The 20909-nt window shown below is 40.5% G+C and overlaps 1 protein-coding gene across 1 annotated transcript; it reads right to left on the bottom strand.

The window, feature by feature from the left end:
- Positions 1–732: 732 nt before the first annotated feature.
- Positions 733–20547, bottom strand: cpt1a2b (carnitine palmitoyltransferase 1A2b). Its single transcript, XM_079564997.1, has 19 exons — positions 20426–20547; positions 17880–18022; positions 15008–15147; positions 13288–13465; positions 12870–12971; positions 12113–12250; positions 11939–12016; positions 11747–11854; positions 9987–10074; positions 9649–9844; positions 9272–9460; positions 7609–7714; positions 6177–6293; positions 4649–4813; positions 4173–4301; positions 3833–3988; positions 3623–3736; positions 3422–3514; positions 733–1488 (listed from the first exon to the last, which is right to left on the bottom strand). The coding sequence occupies exons 2-19, from the start codon at positions 18018–18020 to the stop codon at positions 1366–1368; spliced, it is 2361 nt and encodes a 786-aa protein (XP_079421123.1). The 5' UTR covers positions 18021–18022; positions 20426–20547; the 3' UTR covers positions 733–1365.
- Positions 20548–20909: the final 362 nt, after the last annotated feature.

Raw genomic sequence — 20909 nt, 5'->3', positions numbered from 1 at the left:
AAGTCTGAGCCATGAGTATCAAATGGCAACCATCTGAAACACTGTGCCAACATCAATAAACACTAAACCGTAGATACAATTAAAAACAAATGTTGCAGTAATTCAACCACACACAAAATATAATGTTGGCACTACTGTACTATGTGGACAGACTTATTTTATTGTTTATAAAGCTTGTGACAATACTAACAAAACAACATTCCTTTAGAGCTTAGCTTAAGGTAAGTCCTTCAAAATTGCATTGTCTAAAGAGTTTTCATTGAGTTTGCAGGCACACATTTTTAAGAACAAGAACTGAGAAGGATTCAGAATGGAAAGTACCATGTTTTCCTGAAGGGGGTTCACTAACAACAATGATGTTCCCTCTTTTACTTTCACTATAAAAACATACAGAAAGTGATGACTTGCTTTGTGAAATATGCAAACTCAGATTCACTAAAACAGATTTGGATACATTGTTGAAAGATTAAAACAAAACAAAAACAAAAAACATCTCCCTTTTTCTTTCATATTGTTTGCATGCCTGGCTGTAAACATAACTCACTAATATGTACATTTTATGCAACAATAATTAATTATGTTCAGAGTTCAATGTTGTGTTAAGGAACAGAAAAAAGCCAAGAGCAGGCACACGAGATAAGCATGAACTTTCCACCAGGATAACATGACAGCAGTTTGAGATTTCAAAAACGATACTGTGCTTCCATGTGCTTCATTTAATTTTTTGCCTGGATGAACAGAGAGCTGCTGAGGCATGCTGCTGTATGGTAGCAAACTCACTAGTGATTACACTGACCTGTGTAATTTGTCATTTTTGTTTAGATCCATTTCAGAGGTTAAAAAGTTAAATCATCTCAATAAAAATATAAAAAAACAGTTTACATCGCACTTTTGCAAAAAGGAGTTGTTCTTTACTGAAGTTGTTTGCACCTACTTTCATTTTGGGATTAAAAAAAAAAATCTTTCCCTTATCATTTAGTTGCAACTGGTAAACATTGTCAGGGTAAACTTTCAACGTTAACGTAAACGTTCATCAATAGCCATTGACACTGTTAGGAAACATGAATGAAAATATAAATCTACATTGGGAATAATTGGTCCGACTGCAACGTCTGTCTTGAAGATCTGCCAACTTCAGCTTCATATCCTCAGACAGACAGACTAAAAGGACACTGTTTGAACATTCGGGCTGCATGAGTGATGCCCTCCATGAACGAGGAGATTGTTGACAGTCGATGATACCAGAAAGTAGAGCACCTGTAGTAACTACCTGAAGTCTGTACTTGGACAGTAGTACTTTCAACATTAATGAAAGGCACCTGAACAGACTTGACACTATGGTAGTTTTGTGGTGGTGTGATGTCTTCAGAGCTGCTTTTTAGGCTGGGACGGACCTCGGGACGCAGCTGCAGATTTGGGCTCAGCAGACATGAGTGTCATAATGTCCTGTAGGGCCTTGTGTATCTCAGCACCAAATCGATGAGAGTCCTGAAAGGGGAATAAGAAAGGAGACAAAAAGGATGAAGAAAATGAGAAGTGGGTGTAAAAGTGGAAGTGAAAACTACAAGCAATGCATTAAATCTCAACTATAGCTTAAGACGTATATCGTAAATCTTGACTCCGGAAATGATCCCTATTATAGTGTAATTGCAGCTAATATATTATGGTTATTAAATAAGATAAGCGTTCTTTCTACACCCACACTGTATTTGCGCTGTTGTTGGAGGATCCTGACATAATAGAACAGAGTCATAAAATGTGTTGAATGATTGGTCTCACGGTTATAACGACATTGTACTCATTAGTCTCAACAAGTGCACACATGCAACCACAGGAAAAAAATGAATGGGACAAACTGGTGTGTGGCTGCACCCTTGCTCTTTCCCTGTCTCCTTTTACAGAGCGGACATATATAGCAGGGCAGAGAGCAATGGTAAAGTGAACTCGCACAGGCAGGGCATATTGAGCTCTATGAAAGCATTCTCTGGATTTCATGAAAATCCACCTCAAATGTATATCGTGTTGCAATCAGACACCGCTTAATACAATCATACACGCTACAATGATAAGTGGAGGCAATCTCCTGTTTATGGACCCGACGTGCTGGTAACTCGCGGGCTCCACAGAGGATCCGCATGTGTTGTGTTCAACTAAGCAGGCACAGATTTCACACAGAGTGAATAGAGTTTGAAATACAGGCTCACTACATCTTCATAAAATACGTTTGGTGAGATTTCTGTTTGTTGCCTTGTGATTTTTCAATTGCAAAAAGGGTGCGTTGGCTCAAAAAGTTTGGAAAACACTGGTCTAATAATTAGTAACAAACTCTGGAGTATCACTGTAAACATGTTTTTTAAATTTATGCAACTTGATAGCTGTGCATATACAGGTGAAACTCGGGGAATAAAACTTAAACTGTGAAACTAATATATGATTGACTCATTACATGCAAAGTGACATATGTATAACCTTTATTTCTAAATATCATAAGCACATAAACTCTTCCACGTTTTCCTATTTAAATATGGTTACACGAGTAGTTACACGATACAAGTATAGTTACACAAAATTAAACACTTTTCTAATAACTGCATTGTAAAGCATATATCTTCACTTTACTGTGCAGCTAAGGTGTTAACCTTAGCTGCACAGTAAAGTGAAGATATTACTGCGCGGATGTCGAAGTGCTCCTAAGGTGTTATTACGCTTTACAATATAGTGCCACAGATAGATAGATAGATAGATAGATAGATAGATAGATAGATAGATAGATAGATAGATAGATAGATAGATAGATAGATAGATAGATAGATAGATAGATAGATAGATAGATAGATACATAGATAGATAGATAGATATTATGATACTTGCGATACAGTAAATAATTATGAGAAGTGTTATGCGTAAAAAGTCATGTGTTCAAAGTTTATAAACCAAATTCCCATTTGACTTTTAATGAAGTGTTTAGATTGAAAAGGGAATTAACACAAAATGTAACAAAGTGCTGTTAACTGTTACTGGAAAACAAAGGAGTGATAAAAAAATGCCTCCAAACACAAGTATTAAAGTATTGCGATACTTGGTATTGCAGCACAGTATTGCGATCCAGCCCTAGTAACCATATCTAAATAGGGAAAACGTGGAAGAGTTTAGTCGCTTCTAACTTCATCCCGTTAGGCCCCATAGAGGAGGAGATGCTAAATGCTAATAACATCTTTGGTCTTTTTGCGTGACTAAGCGCACGCACAAAGACCAGAGAGGTACGCATCAACTCGTCTAAGCTCAGTAAGAACATATCTCAGTATGGAAAAAACGCTTGCCTGTTCCTTTAAGAGGCAGATGCACCTTTCCCATGCACACATACAGACAACAGCAACAACTTTGAGTAATGTTTGTTTGTTTGTTTGTTTGTTGGACTTACAGTCTCCTTGCAGGAGTACTTTGATGAAACATGGAAGTTGATCATATCTTCTCCAACAATAATGTATGACACCCCATATCCATCATCAGCAACCTGCCAGGACAGACATTATTTACATTATTTACCCAGGGAAAACCACACAAGCGCCTCATCAGATCAAAAGTGTCCATATCTAAGCTATTATCTTTGAGAGCTACTCACAGGCCCGAACCCGCCTCCCAGGGAAATGTAATCAGGGTGGTTCTTGATGTCAAACAGCTCGATCTGCTGAATGGGGGTCTGGCTGGTGGAGAGACGCCAGGGCTCTGACAAAACCTGTGGGGGAAGCGTTCGCACAGGGTTCAATCACAGTACAGAGTTTATGTAACGCCGCAGAATACTCCTCTTCTACTGTTTATGTAAGTCATGTACCTCTTTGAGAAAAGGTGAGTCCACTCCCAGGTATTTGGAGACCACATAGAGGCAGAAGAGGTGTCTGTCGATGCCCGCTCCAGTCATGGCCATCCGGTAAAGGTTCTGGTGTCCCTCTGACGCCAGCCTGAGGAGACGTCTACACTGCTCTGCCGACTGTCAGAGCAACCCATTCAGATTAAAATGCACACAGGGTATTTTGAATGATCATCTGGCACATGACAAACTGATGATTAAGATGAATTGGGTGTAAAAATCGAGTTTATGAAAGCACTGCTGTAATCCAGAGTGTGCACTTGAGTGAAGATCAAATCAGACAACAGTGTGAGTTTTGAATTACCTCGCCCCCTTCCAGAGCTTTGACGAAAGCGCAGGTCTCATTGGAGCAGGAGCGCACCGTCTCTGTGCGGCCCTCTCTGAACAAGCGGGTCATAGACGCCTCATAGGTCAAGCAGAAACCACCACGGTCCTACACCGACAAAACATGACCTCCAGTTACATGTATTATTTAAAAACGGCTTTGTGTTTGTGCAACAAATGATTTTATCATGACTTCTCCTATGTAAACTAATGGGAGTGAAGGGACAGGCACAATTCATGGCAGCACGCACCCAACTTCCGGAATAAGGTGAATACCATTGATTCTAATCTCTGTTGTCTAAGCTAGCTCCAGTTTTTTGGAACCTTTTGAACTCCTTAGACCCTTCCTGTTCATTCTCTATTGTTCCATAATAAACTCAAACCATCTCCTAAATTGTCTGTAGCAACACTTGATTAAAGTGTTGGTAAAAAAAAGAATGAATCTTTCATCGTTACCCTGTAGTAGGCCAGCTGCAGACTGATCTGGATGAAGGCGTCCGGGCTGACGCGCAGTTTCTTGACCCGTCCCTTCCCAAACTGCCTGAAGGGGAACACATGGCAGTCCACGTCGTCTGCCAGGCTTTGGGCCAGAGTGAGAGAAGTGCAAATCTGTGCCTGAACCTAGAGACACATGAGAGTGAAATGATTATAATTGTCCTACAGTGCGGTGAAAGAGCAGAGAAATGATGCACCACAATGACCACCTGTTAGAAGTGATGTTCTTGTTGCAGAGGGGAAGGTCTCAATGCAACTCAATAAAACTATGCACTAATTCAACACATTTTCAGTGACTATACGAGTAAATTCATAGGCAGCACACACTTTGAACCGATGCAAATGCTTTTTTTGTTTTATAATAGACCAGTTGTTCTGTTGTTTTGATTCTTTATACAGTTTTGCAAAGAACACACAAAAGTCATGACTAAGGAAATGCAATTTGGAGAATGTTTGTGATAGACCATGCCAGTGATGGTGTTGTGTGGGTTACTCCAGCTTTAACGTTCTAATGTAAAAACATAAGCTCCTCAACTGGCCAGACCTTTCGTGCCAGAAACATCAAGGAAGGGAGGGACTTCCTTTCTACTTTTGTAGCCCTGCTGTATCAAGCTTTCTTTTCTCCTTGTGTTTATATTGGCACTTTGGCCCCATCATCATGCACATGCCATTGAAACAAAACACTAAACACTTCGAACTGAGTGGCAAACAGTTATAAAAGCACAGACTCAGACAGTGCCACTCATTTGGCATCTGTTGCCACACTGTTGCTATGCAGTGACATCACACGCTTTCCCTGTATGAACACTTCTCCAGTTTTGCACAAGGTAAACTCATGGGTGATGTCAAATAAAATCAGTAAGCTGGTCTCTGTATTTCAGTTATGCAGTATAACGGTTATTTCCTTGGTTAAAAGGTGAACCATTTCCTCCTGCCACGCTTAAATAGTAGTGTCATCATGAAGTAAATGAAAGCTTGCAGAAGGGGTTGACAAGGGATTTTCCAGTTTGCTGCAAGAACTGTGCCACACCTTTTCGTTTTATCTTCATCATTTACAAGCTTGATCACTGATGTACTGGTGCGAACACACGGTGTGCCGAAACCAAAACCAGACATACTTTGAACATGCCTGATATTGTATTTGGGAGCTACGACAGAAATATCTTTAGAACCACTGAAAGTAAATGAAAATAATTTCACCTCAGGCCACAAAATATATCTACACTACATGGGCCTTTGTGTGGCCTTCATGTGCTATAGAAAATATGGTAAAAGTACTTATTGCACATGAAATGCTCAGGGTATAGTGCTTCGGTGTAGGCCATTAGCGCCAGGCAAGAAACTCATCAGCCACTAAAACATAACTACACCTGAAGAACTTGTTGGAAAAAACAAAAAGGAACAGGAATGCACAAGAACACTATTTCAGACTATTCTCACGCTGTTTCAATAATATTTACACCAGACCTCTTTAAATGATGCACTGTACCTCGGCCGGGATGTCCCACAACAACCTCTGGGGATGTGGGAGCATGCGGTCCACCTCGCCCTTACAGTGTTCGTCTTCAGTGTAGCCCAGCTGAAAGGCGTCTGTGGCCAGAGTGAACTGAGGACAAACACAAGACAAATTCCTTTATCTGTGTTGACAGATATTGTTGGACATAAACATACTGTATCTGAGTAATTATTTTAACGGACAATGCTTTAAGAAATAAAGCGAGAAAAACAGTAAACAGACGCTGAAATGTGTATTTTGTATTTGTAGAACCGCATAATGAGACAGAATTCAGCTGGAGACACTTTGGGGCAGTGACGGCTGTTTTGTAAATGGGCTTTATAAATACATTTGACCTTGACCTTGACCTTGATCTGGGACAAAGAAAAAAGTGGCACAATCCAAGCTACGAACGGCTTTATGTCTTGTTTTTTGTTGCGGAAAAAAAAAATAAACGTGTAGGAAGATTAAGAGGCACTGGAGAAGTTACTTTGATGACTAAAAGTATGTGCTGTTTAATGATTAAAACCAACCTCCTACATCAATACAAGGGGCCCGATCTTGTGCATCAAAACGGAGACGATAGCGTGACATTTTGCGCTCAGTAGGAGCGCACTTTGTGATCTTGCCACTTCAGACTTAGCGCATTTAAGTGGGTGGAGACACACACATTTTCCTCCAACCAGCTCGACTCCGCGTCCAGGAGAGTGGTTGTGTGGGAGTGTGGGGTGAACATGTGCTTTTGTTTTGCTTCGCGTTCACGCCAAGCGCGGGCCGATCCGCGCCACAGCGGACGCTGTAGCTCTTTTTCTTTCGAGACGTGAACATCGTTTAGCTCACGATGGGGTAAATAAAGTTTTTAGTTTGACCTGTGAGAGCCTAAGGCTTAAGAAAGAACGCAAGACAGTGCAATGTAAATGAGGAAGTGAATGTCAGCTGTGTTTCCATCAGTGCAGTCACCTCCTCTTGTGGCGCCCCCTCACAGGTGGCGGAGGCGAATGGCACATATAGCGCCGCCACTCGGAAAATAATTCGCCAAGAGCCTGCGCCGCCCCGTGCGCCACCACAAGATCTGGCCCAAGAACTGTTTGTTAGCTTACACAGTGCCTCTCACCTGCATCTCAAGTGCTGATAATGGAAATGTGGTCAAACATCCTTTTTTGTCTGCAGTGAGCTCAAAGGTCTTCAGCCCACACAGCCACACTGCTTTGTTCACAGTGGAACAAGATGTTTGAGCTTCCACTCAAGATAGAAATGCGCAGGTGATTAATAACCTTAGGAAATGTTCTGATCTGAATCCATTGAACATAAGCAATAGATTGTTTTGCCAAAGTGAGCAAAGTGAGCAATGAATTGTTGATTGTTGGCAGGTAGAAGTAAGTACAGGTGGATGTAATAGTAGTTCAAACTTTGTGCAAACTTGTACCTCCCAGAGATGAGCGATTGTGGGTGCATCGGCCCAGGAGTGCTCCGCGTTCAAACCATTCTTCCCATTTTTATAAATCACGATGGAGAAGGACTTATCAAACCACCTGACGGAGGGCAGAAAGGACAGGGTTAGAAAAACAATAATGTATCCACAATATGGCAGCACAATATAAGGCCATATTGGTAAATGGTCAGATTTTTATATAGCCCACTCTACCTGCTTTGGCAATACTGAATATTGCAATAACACAATATTCAATATTGTGATATTTTCTCATATTACGCAGCCCTAATCCACAAGTAAAATACAGGACTTTATAACAGTCAGAAAAGCTCAGTGGATTAGCAGCAGAGTCCTCTTTTACCAGTGCAGCATTCTTTCATTTACGTTTTTAAATTGGGGTCCAAGTACGGTAACGGCGAGGTGCACTATCTCTCCACAAACAGCTAAATGCAATTTTCCAGCTTGCACTCAGTATTTTGCATGTCTGGAAAAATAATCCCTTGTTAAGCCTATGGCCGAACGCAGCAGCAGTTTCCAACAATAATACATTTGTATTTCCTCTACAATGATCCTAGTGAAAGGAGGACATGGAAAATTTCACTAGGAAAGGGCAAGTGAAATTTCCCGTGGTTGCTATTTGCAACTGTCTTTCAGTCTCGGAATGCAATGACTCATCGGAAGCCAATTCCCTAAAAGGAGATGAAAAGTAAAAGTATGTCTCCCGATGGGAACTGAGGGGAATCCTGTATCTCATCTATTATTTTATTATAGAAAAAATAAGCTTTATTTTTAAATTGACCTACGGTAATATATTCAGATTATATTTTTACATTTTCACAACTTGCCTGTTTCTATTACGGCAATAAATGCTCTGACAAAGTTTACAAAGTGCTGAACAGTTGCAAACAAAGCATTTCAAGTCAGACAAGCCAGAGCAAAACACGGCAGGATAATGATGAGATGAGATGATGATAAACCCCTTATAAAAAAAGGCCTGCATAAAAGTGAGTTTTAAGAAGATACGGACGGTGACAGCCTTATCTCCTCAGGCAGTTTAATTGAAAGCCGAGGGACTGAAAAGGCCCGATCCCCCTTCGTCCGGAGATTCATCTTTGGAACAGCTAACAGTGACCTGTATGAGGAACTAAGGCTGCGCGGGGGCACATAGGGGGTTAAAAATTAGAGAAAGTAACTTGGAGTAAGATTTAATCAAGAGATCAGTATAAACCTAAAAGGGAGCCAGTGAAGCGAGGCTAAAACCCAGGTGATGAGCTGGCGCTTGTTAAAAGCAGTGAGAAGCCAAACTGCGGCGTTTTGTTGGAGGCGAGAAAGGGATTTGCTTTTAATACCTGAGATGAGGAAGTTGCAGAAGTCGAGCCGCAAAAAAATGAGGGTGTTAATAACTTTTTCCAAATCGGGGCAAGAAATCTCTGGTATGATTTTACTGATTGTGCAGAGATGAAAGAAACAGGACGGAGCTATTTTTGAGACGTGTGTTTTGAATGTGAGGTGTGAGTCAAAAATGACATTCTTTGTTTGTGTTGGAAACCTTGCTGTTAAACTCCTCTGCACTGCCCCCTGTTGGCTCTTGAACCTGTTTTTGGCTTGACTCTATGGCACATTTATTGCAGAAGTAACTCGTGCGTGTTTGGGTCACCTGTCATAACATTTGCCGTGCAGTAGGGACTTAGCGTAGCGGTCCAGGTTCCCCACTGGGTCGTCTCCCTTCATGCCTTGCTCCTCGTCATCTAAAGTAACGAAGAACGCCGCCCTCTCAATGACGTCAAGTGAGCGTTTGTTAATGCCAGAACTGAAGTACTGCTTTCTCATCTGATGCCATGGGACCCTAGTGGGAGGAAGTGGAAAAGCATATTACTCAAGCAATTCATCACGTATAGACACTTCAAAATACCGTACTAGACTCTCTAAGTGTGGGTTTTACAATCTAGTAAACTTGTACTAGTTCCAAAATACTTATTGTACAAAGGGCCTGTAAACTAAATACAACATAGATTTGGCATTGCGTCATCCCACCTGTCTCCAGCAGTGAGCGCGCCAAGTCTCTCCTCCCCCGGCAGCGGAGGAGAGGGATCGTCCAGAATCCTCTGTATCTGGTGCTCTATTTCCCGTGGAGACAGCAGACGGCCTGCGTTGTACACCCACAGGCGGAAGAAGCGTCCCTTGTGGTACACAGCCACATACTCGCTGTCCTGCCAATGCTGCAGCACATCTGGACAAACACATATTTCACACATTCATAAACATGTCATGTCATCTGACCTTTTGCCTTTTTATAATGAAAAACAAATTCCTCATGGCCACAACACGTAGACATTTTACCTGCATCATGTTTATCACCACAGGTTTCTTACCAGTCTCTAGTCCAGGTGTGCGGGTGGTGTTGAACATCCTCTCATACTGAGCTGCACAAAGAGGGATGACAGTACCTGGAACACGACTCTAGAGCAGACAAAACATTTACTGTAACAACCATAAACATTCAGCCGTTTGCAAATGTTCCCTGATATCTTAAGTTTATTTGAATAGGGACAAGTATGTCACATAAACTCATGTTACATACTACAACATTTTAGCCAAAGCTAATTCTCAATGTACGTCTCTGATCAGTCTGAATGTGTAAAGTTTTGCTTTGGCCACTTGACAGATTTTTTTGGTGTGACTGTCAAATTTAAGTTGAGAGTCAAGTACAAGGCCCAGGTATTTTACCTTTGAGACCTGCTATAAGCTTCATTATAAGCTTCACTAAAATGAATACTTCTTGGACAAAATCCAGACAAGAGGCATTGACACAAGTCTTCACAAAGAACTTAAAACTGTCTGGGAGCAGAGGAAACATCTGGACGATCTCAGATGAAGGACTTGATGGAAGTGATTTTGATATCTCGCAAGTTCATGTTGTGACGAGACGACAATAATCAGGCAATGCATTCTGGAGCTTGGTTGTTTACAGGCACAAAAACACAACTATCTGATTACAAGCCTTGCTTTATGGTGCTATTAGTTTAGGATACTGCATTAACTTACCTCATAATCATGCACTAATAGACAATCTCAAGACATTATAGACTTGGGATAATCTAATGATCTAATTAAATACGTTTAAGTGATTGTGAACTTGCAGGCTTGTAGCACTACCATGACACCGACCCTGAAAGGTGACTCTGACAGTTGTGAAACTTTGTGAAAAATCAGAACGCTTTAAATGTGTAAGGAAATCAGAAGCGTTTGGACCACAACTACCAGTTTAAACTTTACTTTAAAACATGTCCTTTTACCCATTTTTTGTGTGGTTTTGAGTGTGTTGTGGTTAGTTCCACATGCTGATTCGCACCAGGGACTGACAACACCAGCGACTGACAACACCAGCTGCTTTACTACCATTTCTGTCTTCATGGCTGGATTAGTTTGTGCTGATCATTAAACCAGCTCCAGCTCATTTTCCCACAGGACTTTGAGCCAATGAAAAGAGAAAAGACCAGATTATTATTGCCCTTTTACAGAAAATGTGTCAAGATTTTTAGGTGAGACTTTCTCTGCAGAGGGTTGGTTCTTTAGACCAGTGTTTCTCATCTCATTCTTATCATGTACATGTAATACTGACAGTATGTACGTGGACTGCTTCTGATGCAGTTTTTAATTAAGATGGTATTTAAATCACGCGTGAGTTCATCTTTGGGCTATTTCCTGTTAGGTCCACAAAGCCATGCTGCGCAACATTGCACCCAAGTAATGTTTTAATTGACAAAAATACTACAAAAACATTGCTTTGAGCGGACTTGCCTCTCCACTGACCTGGGAGAGGTACATCATTAGATTCACGCAGCACATAGCTAATCTATGAGAACTAATTTATGTTATGAGTTTTATGTTATGTTTAGTTGCTCTCATGACATGTACAATGTACAGCCTGGGATGTTCAGTCTTGTTTTGTTTTTCACTTTAGACGGGACTTGTTTAGGCCTGATATAGTCCTGTTATAAAGCTGGGTGGTACTAAGGAAGCCAGTGAATTTCTTTGGTCATATTTTTTGTGAAAAGTTTGAGCACCACTGTCGACAAGACCAGGAGGGAAATTGGGAGTTGAGAGGTTCGATTCATTCACACTCTCTCACCGGTTTGAGCTCCTCGCGGTTGACCTTGCGTCGGTAAAGGAGCAGAGCCGTGATGGTGTTTCCTGCTCTGGCCGCTTGCACTGAGGTCGGCGTCACAAAAAGGAAGTCCTAAAACAGAGGGTTACGGATTGTGTCATATTTAAAGAAACTGGGGGGAAAGTAAAGCCAGTCAGAGAAGAGATTGTAAATTACCATGCCGTAGTAGTTACTGTTGACCATTATGGGACCACGGCTTCTAAGGTAAATGTACTCCTCCCACCAGTCGCTCACCTTGAGAACAAAAAAGGTCCATTTCAGATCTAGTATTGTAGTAAAGTAGTGTTTTGTAGTTTGTTTTGTAAGATTGTGATCTCACTGAACACTCACATAGTTGGTGGCCCACAGGGCTTTGAGTTTGAGATAGCGCTGAAGGCGATTACCCAGATTGGACTCAAAACCATTGGCCAGCTCAGTCATTCGCTTGTACTCGGGATCAGACAGGAGCGGCCGCACAGACTGCAGGTACTGGGAAATACGTGACCACAAAAAATCAAAATCAGAAGAATACAGAAATCACAGTGCTGAAATATCTTTGATCCTAATGCTTTGATCGCAAAATGGAAACATGACTTCAACAGCTGTCTTTGAGTGTTAGAGAGAATTAGCAGGACCTCATACGTTTCACATAACTTGCACAGTAACAATGTACTTGCGTCATTAAATCACTCTCCTTAGTCAATTCAACAGGCTTTTCTTACTTTTCTTAGTTTCCAGCACTTAAGGGCTTGATCTAAGCACTATTTATCATGATTTGGGCTTTTTCAAATGTTAAGCAGCTGGTTTGGAGTTTGAAAGTGTGTTATAGGATACTGAAACATGCACATTTTATATTTGATCTGCGAGTCATTTAAAAGATAATAGTAACTCAGTGCAGTGTTGGCAGAACATTAGAGTCATTAGAGCTGAAATGCTATATTTCAATCAAGATCAAATTAGGGGGAAAAAATATACTTTTTTTTTTTACACATATGGCAGCCCAGACCTGTTCTCAGCTACTAGTCCTTGTATGATGAAGTGCAAGGGAAATACTAGTAGATAATTTTGTCCTTTCATTTTTACAAGACATAATTGGGTGCATACTCACTCGGCTTAGTGTGTCTTTTATTGTTGGGACAGGCAGATGAGGCAATGAGGTCTGATAACTGTACAGCAGAGGCTTCCGGCTTGATAACAACCGCAACAGAGTCTAAGCAAGAGCAAAAACAAAAGAAGTCAGAGCAGGTTTGAAAACAGCAGTAACACTTGGGCAAGATTTACAGTTATATTCAGTGTTTAACAAGTTACGCTCACATTCAATTTCATGCACCATTTTACCTTAATGTAAACTGCAGTATTTGCCATGGAGTAATTAAGTAGTACTTGGCTTTTTGTTTAAACATAAGTCCAGTTGTTTCGTAAAAAGTATCACATCCGCTCTTAGCTTAATGTTGGTGAAGGCTCTTAATCATTCATTCATCTTTAATATAGTGGCAAGAGTGTGGTGCTGTGTCTGTGTGACTTACCACCCAGACTTTGGTGGTGTTGGACACACGGCCGTGCATCTCGAACATCCACTGGTGATAGGACAGGAGCAGTTTGAGGCAGAAGCGCAGAGCCAGGATCAGCGAGAGCCACAGCAGCGTGCTGAAGACCAGAGCGGAGAGCATGGTCTGACCCTGGGCGCTCAGGGACACGTGGAGACTGCACACAAGACACAGAGGAACAGAGGAACAGGAATTACTCCATAATTATGTCAGAATTTGTTAAAGTGAAAAACATATAACTTAGGTTTAACTTTTCCACAACTTAATTTAATGTATTTCTTTTTATATGTACTTTATCAGTTAATATACACTGACATGAAAGAGCAAGCAGCAATAGTAAATGTCTTTAGAAACTGCGCTTTAATCTTAAAGTTCTCCGATATTGTGTGTTCATCTGTAATTCAGTGTATTATTGCAAAGTCAAATCAGTTTCAAAAGAAAGTACAACACTGCCCTCTCCTGGCAAATAACGTGAGTGACTTTTTTGCAGAAATACTAAATTTTATGACTTCCTTCGTCTCATACAATCTCATATTTTGTGCCTATGTGATTAATCATTGAGCAAGTGATCAGTGCTTCCAAGTCATCTTATTATGTCCCTTTTTATGTATGTTTTATGGTAAGTTAGAGGGCTTGTTTCCCTGGAGCTGTTAGTATAGATGGGTGTGCAGAGAGGTGTGATATCTGCATACAACTGGCAAATAAAGGGTGCAGCAGAAGTAGGGCAAAGGTCCTAGGACACGCCCACAACACTGTGACTCACGCCTCCGACATGCATGTGTGAGGAGCAGCAGGTATTTCAAGGCATCACTCACAATCCGTCCAACACACTCATATTTGTTATCACCAGAGCCTTCTCAGGCCTGTCCAGTGTTAATTTCGTTGACTAAAATATTTAGTCTTAATTTTAGTCAAAGTGATATTTTTGACGACTAAAATTGGACTAAAACTAAATTAAAAGTTTCTCATGAGACTAAAACTATGACTAAAATGTACAGATATTTTAGTCGACTAAAATAAGACTAAATAAAAATGAAAAGGAGAGACTAAAATCATCCAAACTTCTATTGACCGTCTGAAAGAGCCTCAGATAATTTAAATTCACTGCCAAATGAACAGGTCTGTGCTTTATTCATGTGGAGCAGCTCCATGAAGCAGAGGACCTTGATTAAATATGATTATAATGAATATTATCACTGCAAAGTCGACTAAATTAGCCTTAAATTTAGTCGACTAAATTGACATGCAATTTTAGTCGACTAAAACTAGACTAAAATTGAAAAGCTTTTTTTGACTAAATCTCGACTAAAATTAAATTACATTTTAGTCAAAAGACTAAGACTAAAACTAAACTAAAATATGTTGTCAAAATTGACACTGGGCCTGTCAGAATTAGCCAGTAATACTATAAGGCTAATGCACTAGTTTAACTACAAGCAGATTACAAATAAGTGGAAAGAAGAGCAAGTATGTAAGATTTATTGCCCTTTTATTCTTTTCTTGCCCGACCAACAGACCACAGAAGTGACAAGAGACCATAAGGGAGAAAATCCCTCGATTATGGGCCTCAAATGGACAAAGTGCCAAATTGAGACTAACTGTACCTTGTAACATCTAAAAGAGCCTGTAGTGGAATACTGAGGTGGAGGACTTGCTTGTTCTCTGGTTAAGTACTGTTTGCTTGTGTGTTCATGCATACCTTAGAGGCAAGTGCTGTTGTATCTTGGCGATGAGGCCCATACTGGGATCTGAGCGCATGTATAAGGTGGCCAGGATCGCTATGACGACAAAAAGCCAGGAGGAGGGGCTGGCTGGGTACACGCCTTTGATCACTCGGTTCTGTTATGACATTGTAATAATCATCAGCATATTAGCTACAACACAAAGACAAAACATATCTTTTTGTTTGATATCATTCCGCAAAATTGGTACCTTTTCAGCTTTAAAACCGCCCCAAAAAAGTTCTTGAAAATGTTTTTTCTTGATATTTTTAAAATTGGGACATGTTTAGGTGTACAAAAATGTATGGGGCCATCTCAGTCTTTCTTTTTAAAAACTTTTTATGGATTTTTCCTATCTCTCTTCCTCAGAATATTGAGGAAAATTTGACCAATTTGCCAATTGCAGGCTAATGCTAACTAGCACAGAAGCACAGGCTGTACCCACTGAAACAACATTTCTTGTAGATATTCATTAAGAACAGAAACATACTTGGATCTACACATTAAAAATTGGTACCAGGAATGGCGTGACATGTCCACAAACAGTTCATAGAAAATATCGAAGAGAGAGAGAGAGTGATTGGTTTAGATCGTGGGAAAGTCTCTTCTGAATGTAACAACTGGACTGAACCATTAATATGTGGAGAATTTTTGTAGTTCAGAAGCAAATATTTCATAGAAATAAGATTTTTTTTTTGTACTTAAAAACAGTAAAATAATGAGATCTCTTTGTGGACAGTGTAATTAAGTGATTATTTTTGTAGTTTTTATTTATTTATACCTTACAGGCTAAAAAACATTTTTTTATGAAAATGTGATTTTTGGATTCTCTCTTTTTTTTTAAAAATAATATTGTTAGTGCCCGCACACTGCCAACTTTATTCGGATAAAACAACGTTTCGGTCCTGAGACCTTCATCAGGCAAGTTGCCGGTCTCAGGACTGAAACGTTGATGTATCCTAATAAAGTATTTTTGCGCAAGGTTGGCAGTGTGCGGGAACTATTAGTATTCCTGCTCATGTACGCTGGGATTTCCCTCATCTCCTACGCACCTGCCTCTGGTAATTGATGTGCGAAATTTCTCTCCAAAATAATATTGTTACAATTGTTTCAAAAGAATTACTTTTACAAAAAAATATCTAAATAATGTTATGTAATAGTTGTCTTTCAACAACTGGTTGTGATTGCCATTTTGTGGCTGTTTGTTCTTTTGGGACACAAAAGGCACCGTTTTGGCGGAATGACCCATATGTGAACCTATTAATACAGTGTGTTTACATTGTCTTCATAACTCTTTTAATCACTTCTGCTTTGTTCAGTTGCCGTTTGATTCTAAAATCGTACACATTACTTTACAACTGGTAAATAAATTGTACAGTTATTTCTGCCCTACAATACTGCTGTGATCATACAATCCATGGGAACTGGGGGAAAAGTCCGCCCAGTTGAAAGAATGTACATGACATGATCAGATCATGTTTTATTTACAGAGCCAGCAAACGCAATAGCAACCGCTTTAAATTTTCTTCATTCCAACCTCCATTTCCCTCCTAAACAAACAGAAAAGCACAGCCCGGTCCTCATCCCCTCCACTCCCCTCCTCTGGTAGTGGGGAGGCCCTCAGCTGTGGATCCATTTCAATTTTATATCAATTTGCTATTATCAATTACTGTTCAATTACTGTTTTTGTCTGTCTCTGTCTTAAACGTTGTCAGCTGCATCTGCACTATGTGCACAGAACAAATTTGCCCAAGAGGGACAAGAAAGTTTAATTCATTCATTCACACAACTGGGAAACTCAGGGCAAAGTAAGTTTCCTGACTTCTGCACCTGACGGCACCTGACTCAGATGATTTGTTCAATCATCATTTATGTGAGCTGTCTGGTTAAACGCTCCTACTTTCAGTGTCTTGTGCGCTATCGTCGGGGAAGGGACATAATTACGAGAGAAATGCCCAATATTAATGCAAGCAAAAGGCAAACCAACAAGATATTCTTTAAACCGATGGACCAATGTTTAACCAAAATTTAACCAAAATTTAAACAGTTAGCTCTTTTAAATGCTAATTAATGATAAAAAGAAGCTTTTGGATGTTTTGTAGTCCATGTTTGAAAGTCCACTCATGCCCAAAACAATAAAAGCCTGTGTTGATTTGTGCTGGTGTCCAGGCTAACACTCTTATATGAATACTTCCTGACCCCACTGTACATGCTCTGTCAGAAGTGCTCAAACAGCCACCGTCCAAACAGCCGGAAAAGACATGTCTGAGCATGCTGGTGAAGCATCACTTCACCACTGCTGTACGCCTGGGAATGGACCACTGCTGTTTTGAGCACAATCAGTGCCTCGCCTTAATGACAAACAACTCGAAGTGCACAAGAAACTGCTCACTCACTGGTCTATTATAGGGTTCATTAATGTAAAATATCTTCTCAACTTGAATGTGGAATTACTTACTTAAGGAGAAAAATAAACTTCAAGTAAGTAAATGTAAAAATGCAGCTGGAGAACCAGTTTTGTGGTGACTGTTGTTGCACAGTAAACCAGTATTGGGAGGAACAGGCTAGAGCACTATTTGCTGGATGAAGATGATGAAGACATTCTGCATCAGGAAGAGCATCTTATGTAGAACGGCACGGCTATTCCAGCAGGGAAGCCAAATGTGATCATTTAGCTCAGGCCGAAACTAGAACTCACTGACAGTTACAGTCCCAGGAAGAGCAGCTGTCATTCCTTGGAGCTAATGGGGTTTCAATTTGAAGAACAGGTAAACTTCACGGGTTGTGCACCTCAGTCCATTTTGTAAGGTAAAGTAAAGCTCGGTGTCAGTTTTCCATGTCATTCCTCACCCTCATGCGGCTGACCCTCTTTTTCCAGGACCTGACTCCGGAGCGGTATATCTGGTTCAGGGCCTGGTAGGACAGCTGCAGGTCGATGCCTTCAGGGGTGATTGTAAACTGGAAAGCTACGGCCTGGTGAGCCTCCGCCATCTCTGTGAAGACAAAAAATACTGACATTCAGTATAGGGATATAATGCAGGAAGTAAACAAGCAACAAACAGATGTTAAGGTCCCCACAAAATCATGATCGTTTTTATACCTTAATACTGTGGAAAATGTCAATGAGTAGAACAAATAGAATACCTAAAGGAATATTCACTAGTCATTTTTAACACGCCTACAGTATTGCAATAGCTACTAACAATACGATATAAAATGTTAATGTAAAAAATATCCTTTGCTTAATTATCATCCAGTGCAGTGTCGTGTAATCTCAGTGTTTTCTTAAGAATAATCATATGTTGGAAAGTTGACCTGGCGGCAGGACGCGAACAATCTGTGTATCCAGGCTGAGTAATTGAATGTGCCAGAGAGGAATGCTGTTGTTCCTTGGCAATAACAACCTACCAAACAGCCCGACAGAGCTGCCTAAAAAATCTGTAAATAAAGTAATTCATTTGAAGTATATTAACTCATCTCTATGCATGTAGTAGTTGAATGTACACACTGCCACTATTGTATTTATTTAGTCCAGGTGAGCTCAACAAAGGGAACGGCAGCAGGTCAAAGGGCACTCTTTCCCAAATAGAGCACCGATGCAAAAAAAGAAATATTCTGGTGCAGGCTAAATTTGTAAAAAATAATAGGCGGGTGCTTGTGACCTCAGTACAGAGAGTCAAGAGTCAGAATGTCAGGAATGTGTTAAGAAAGACAGGAATATGTTTCAACCACAATTTACAGTTCACAAATTAAAAAATGTTGACTGGCAGCATCACACAAGTGCTCAAACTCCTTCAGCTCTTTCATTTTTTGTAGGGAAAAGTGCAGCAATGACCTTGGTGAACTTCTGCTGAAGGCGTGGCACAACACACATTTGCATATTTTACCTGTGATTCTGTAGTGATTACCTACAAACAACAGTTTATTACTGCACAGCCCTGGGACAAACATACTTCAGTTCAGTATGTAAACAGGTCAAGTTACAGGTCAGCCAAAACAACTGTATCTTAAGTGTGGCAACACAAGTAACAGTGACACTTGTCATACAGTTTAGTTATCTGTATTATTGGACTACTACAACATTACTTTGTTGAAAATGTGTTGTGTTTGTGGATTGTGCTACATGATGTGCATTAGTTTTGTATATATGTGTGTTTGTACCTGCCCGGGTGTGTCCAAGACAGATGTGTCTGCAAGGAGACAATAAAATAATCTACTCTAAACATGTGTGTTGGCATGAAGAAGGAGTTGTACACAGTAGGAATGGCTGAAGCTGACCACATGGCTGGCTGTTTAAAAAAGACCTACAGTGGGTGGTAATGATATGGCAGCTATGCAGGAGGCATACATCATATGGAAAGTGGGTCAACATAATCCTGTGGCTGTGTGCCATGAGTGTAGTGTCTGTCTGTGCTGCCCTGTCATAGTCCTCATCTATAACAAAGGGAAACAGAGAGGGAACAGTGGCCACATCCCACACACGCGTTGACATAAGGCATGGGCCATGACGCAGGGATAAAACGACTTCACATTATTTTTTCTGAACTAAGACTGAACTAAGATTGAGCTGAAAACCAAATAGAGAATTGCATCGACACGCCTGTTTGTAGACAAGTATATCCTGTTAGAGCTAGACAGGTTTAGCTGGTCGCACGAACTTCAGACACTTCACCTCAAAGTTTGACCGACCTGCTCCATGCGCGCGGACAGCGCACACGCATCAAGCATCTCTTTGGGGCTTCGTGAGCAAAGACACGATCATCTGATGCAGCAACAAACTTCACACAAGTAACATGAGCCAAAACCCAATGGAACAGTTACATAAGTATATTATAAAAATAAAAAACATTATTATAACGATACTATTATATTGTGTCAAAACGACGTTTCCACGCCGGATGTTAAGCTAGCAAGGCCACAGGTTGTCATTCAATAAATTACTACAAGTACTACACTTTTAGTCGGTACACACATAGAAATAAGAAATACAATACACAGGCACGTAATCTAAGCACAATCCTAGACTTCTGTGGAGGAAGACGCATTAGCATCATAGCTTATGATGCTACTGGTTTTATAACAGCATGATGCTGCCAATCAAACCGAGTTTAGGCTGTTTTTGAGAAAATATGGCTTTCAAATAACCCTCAAAATTCCCAATCACACAGATCTATACAAGCAGTAGTCTTCAAAAGTGTGTCTTAGAGACAGAGCAGCCCACAGTAACACATAATACAGCTGCTGCTGCTGCTGCTGCTGCACAGAGGACCATTCATAGTGTTGGCACAATGCGCACTCATCACGCCCGCGAAATTTACACAAGATGAGACACACCCCGAGAACGCTTCCGAGTAAAGCAAATCAGCACAATCTTCACAATAAAAGATTATACTCACCTAATTATCAGAGAAAGACGTTTTAGAGCGCAATGTGTGTTATAAACAACCGCTTCCCTCCCAGCGCATACAGAGGCAGTAACAGAGAAACCAACGGCCTCTCCACACAGCCTCCGACAAAGATCGTGTGAGCAGAAGAAGCTGCGCTCTCTCACTACAATGTACTGGATGGTCTCATAACTGAGTGCGAATCATTTACTTCAAATTATTATATTTGACACATTATAATCTAATAAAGCCATAACCACAATGAACGTAGGGCCATCAGTGACAAACAATAATAGTTCAGTTGCACAGTCAGGATGACAGAGAAAGACCTCTTTGTTGTGTTGAACTTTGCATTTTACTAAGGCTTTATTATAGTATTAAAGTATGTAATAACATAGGCCACTCAGATGGCACCTTTTTCTCCCAGATAAGGTCTTAACATTGTGCAAAATAATTTGTATTGATATATATAAGCACAGGCTGCTTATAATTAAAA

Source organism: Gobius niger (assembly GCF_951799975.1).
Source record: "Gobius niger genome assembly, chromosome: 10".
NCBI classification, from domain to species: domain Eukaryota; kingdom Metazoa; phylum Chordata; class Actinopteri; order Gobiiformes; family Gobiidae; genus Gobius; species Gobius niger.
This window is presented reverse-complemented; position numbering and strand designations above follow the sequence as displayed.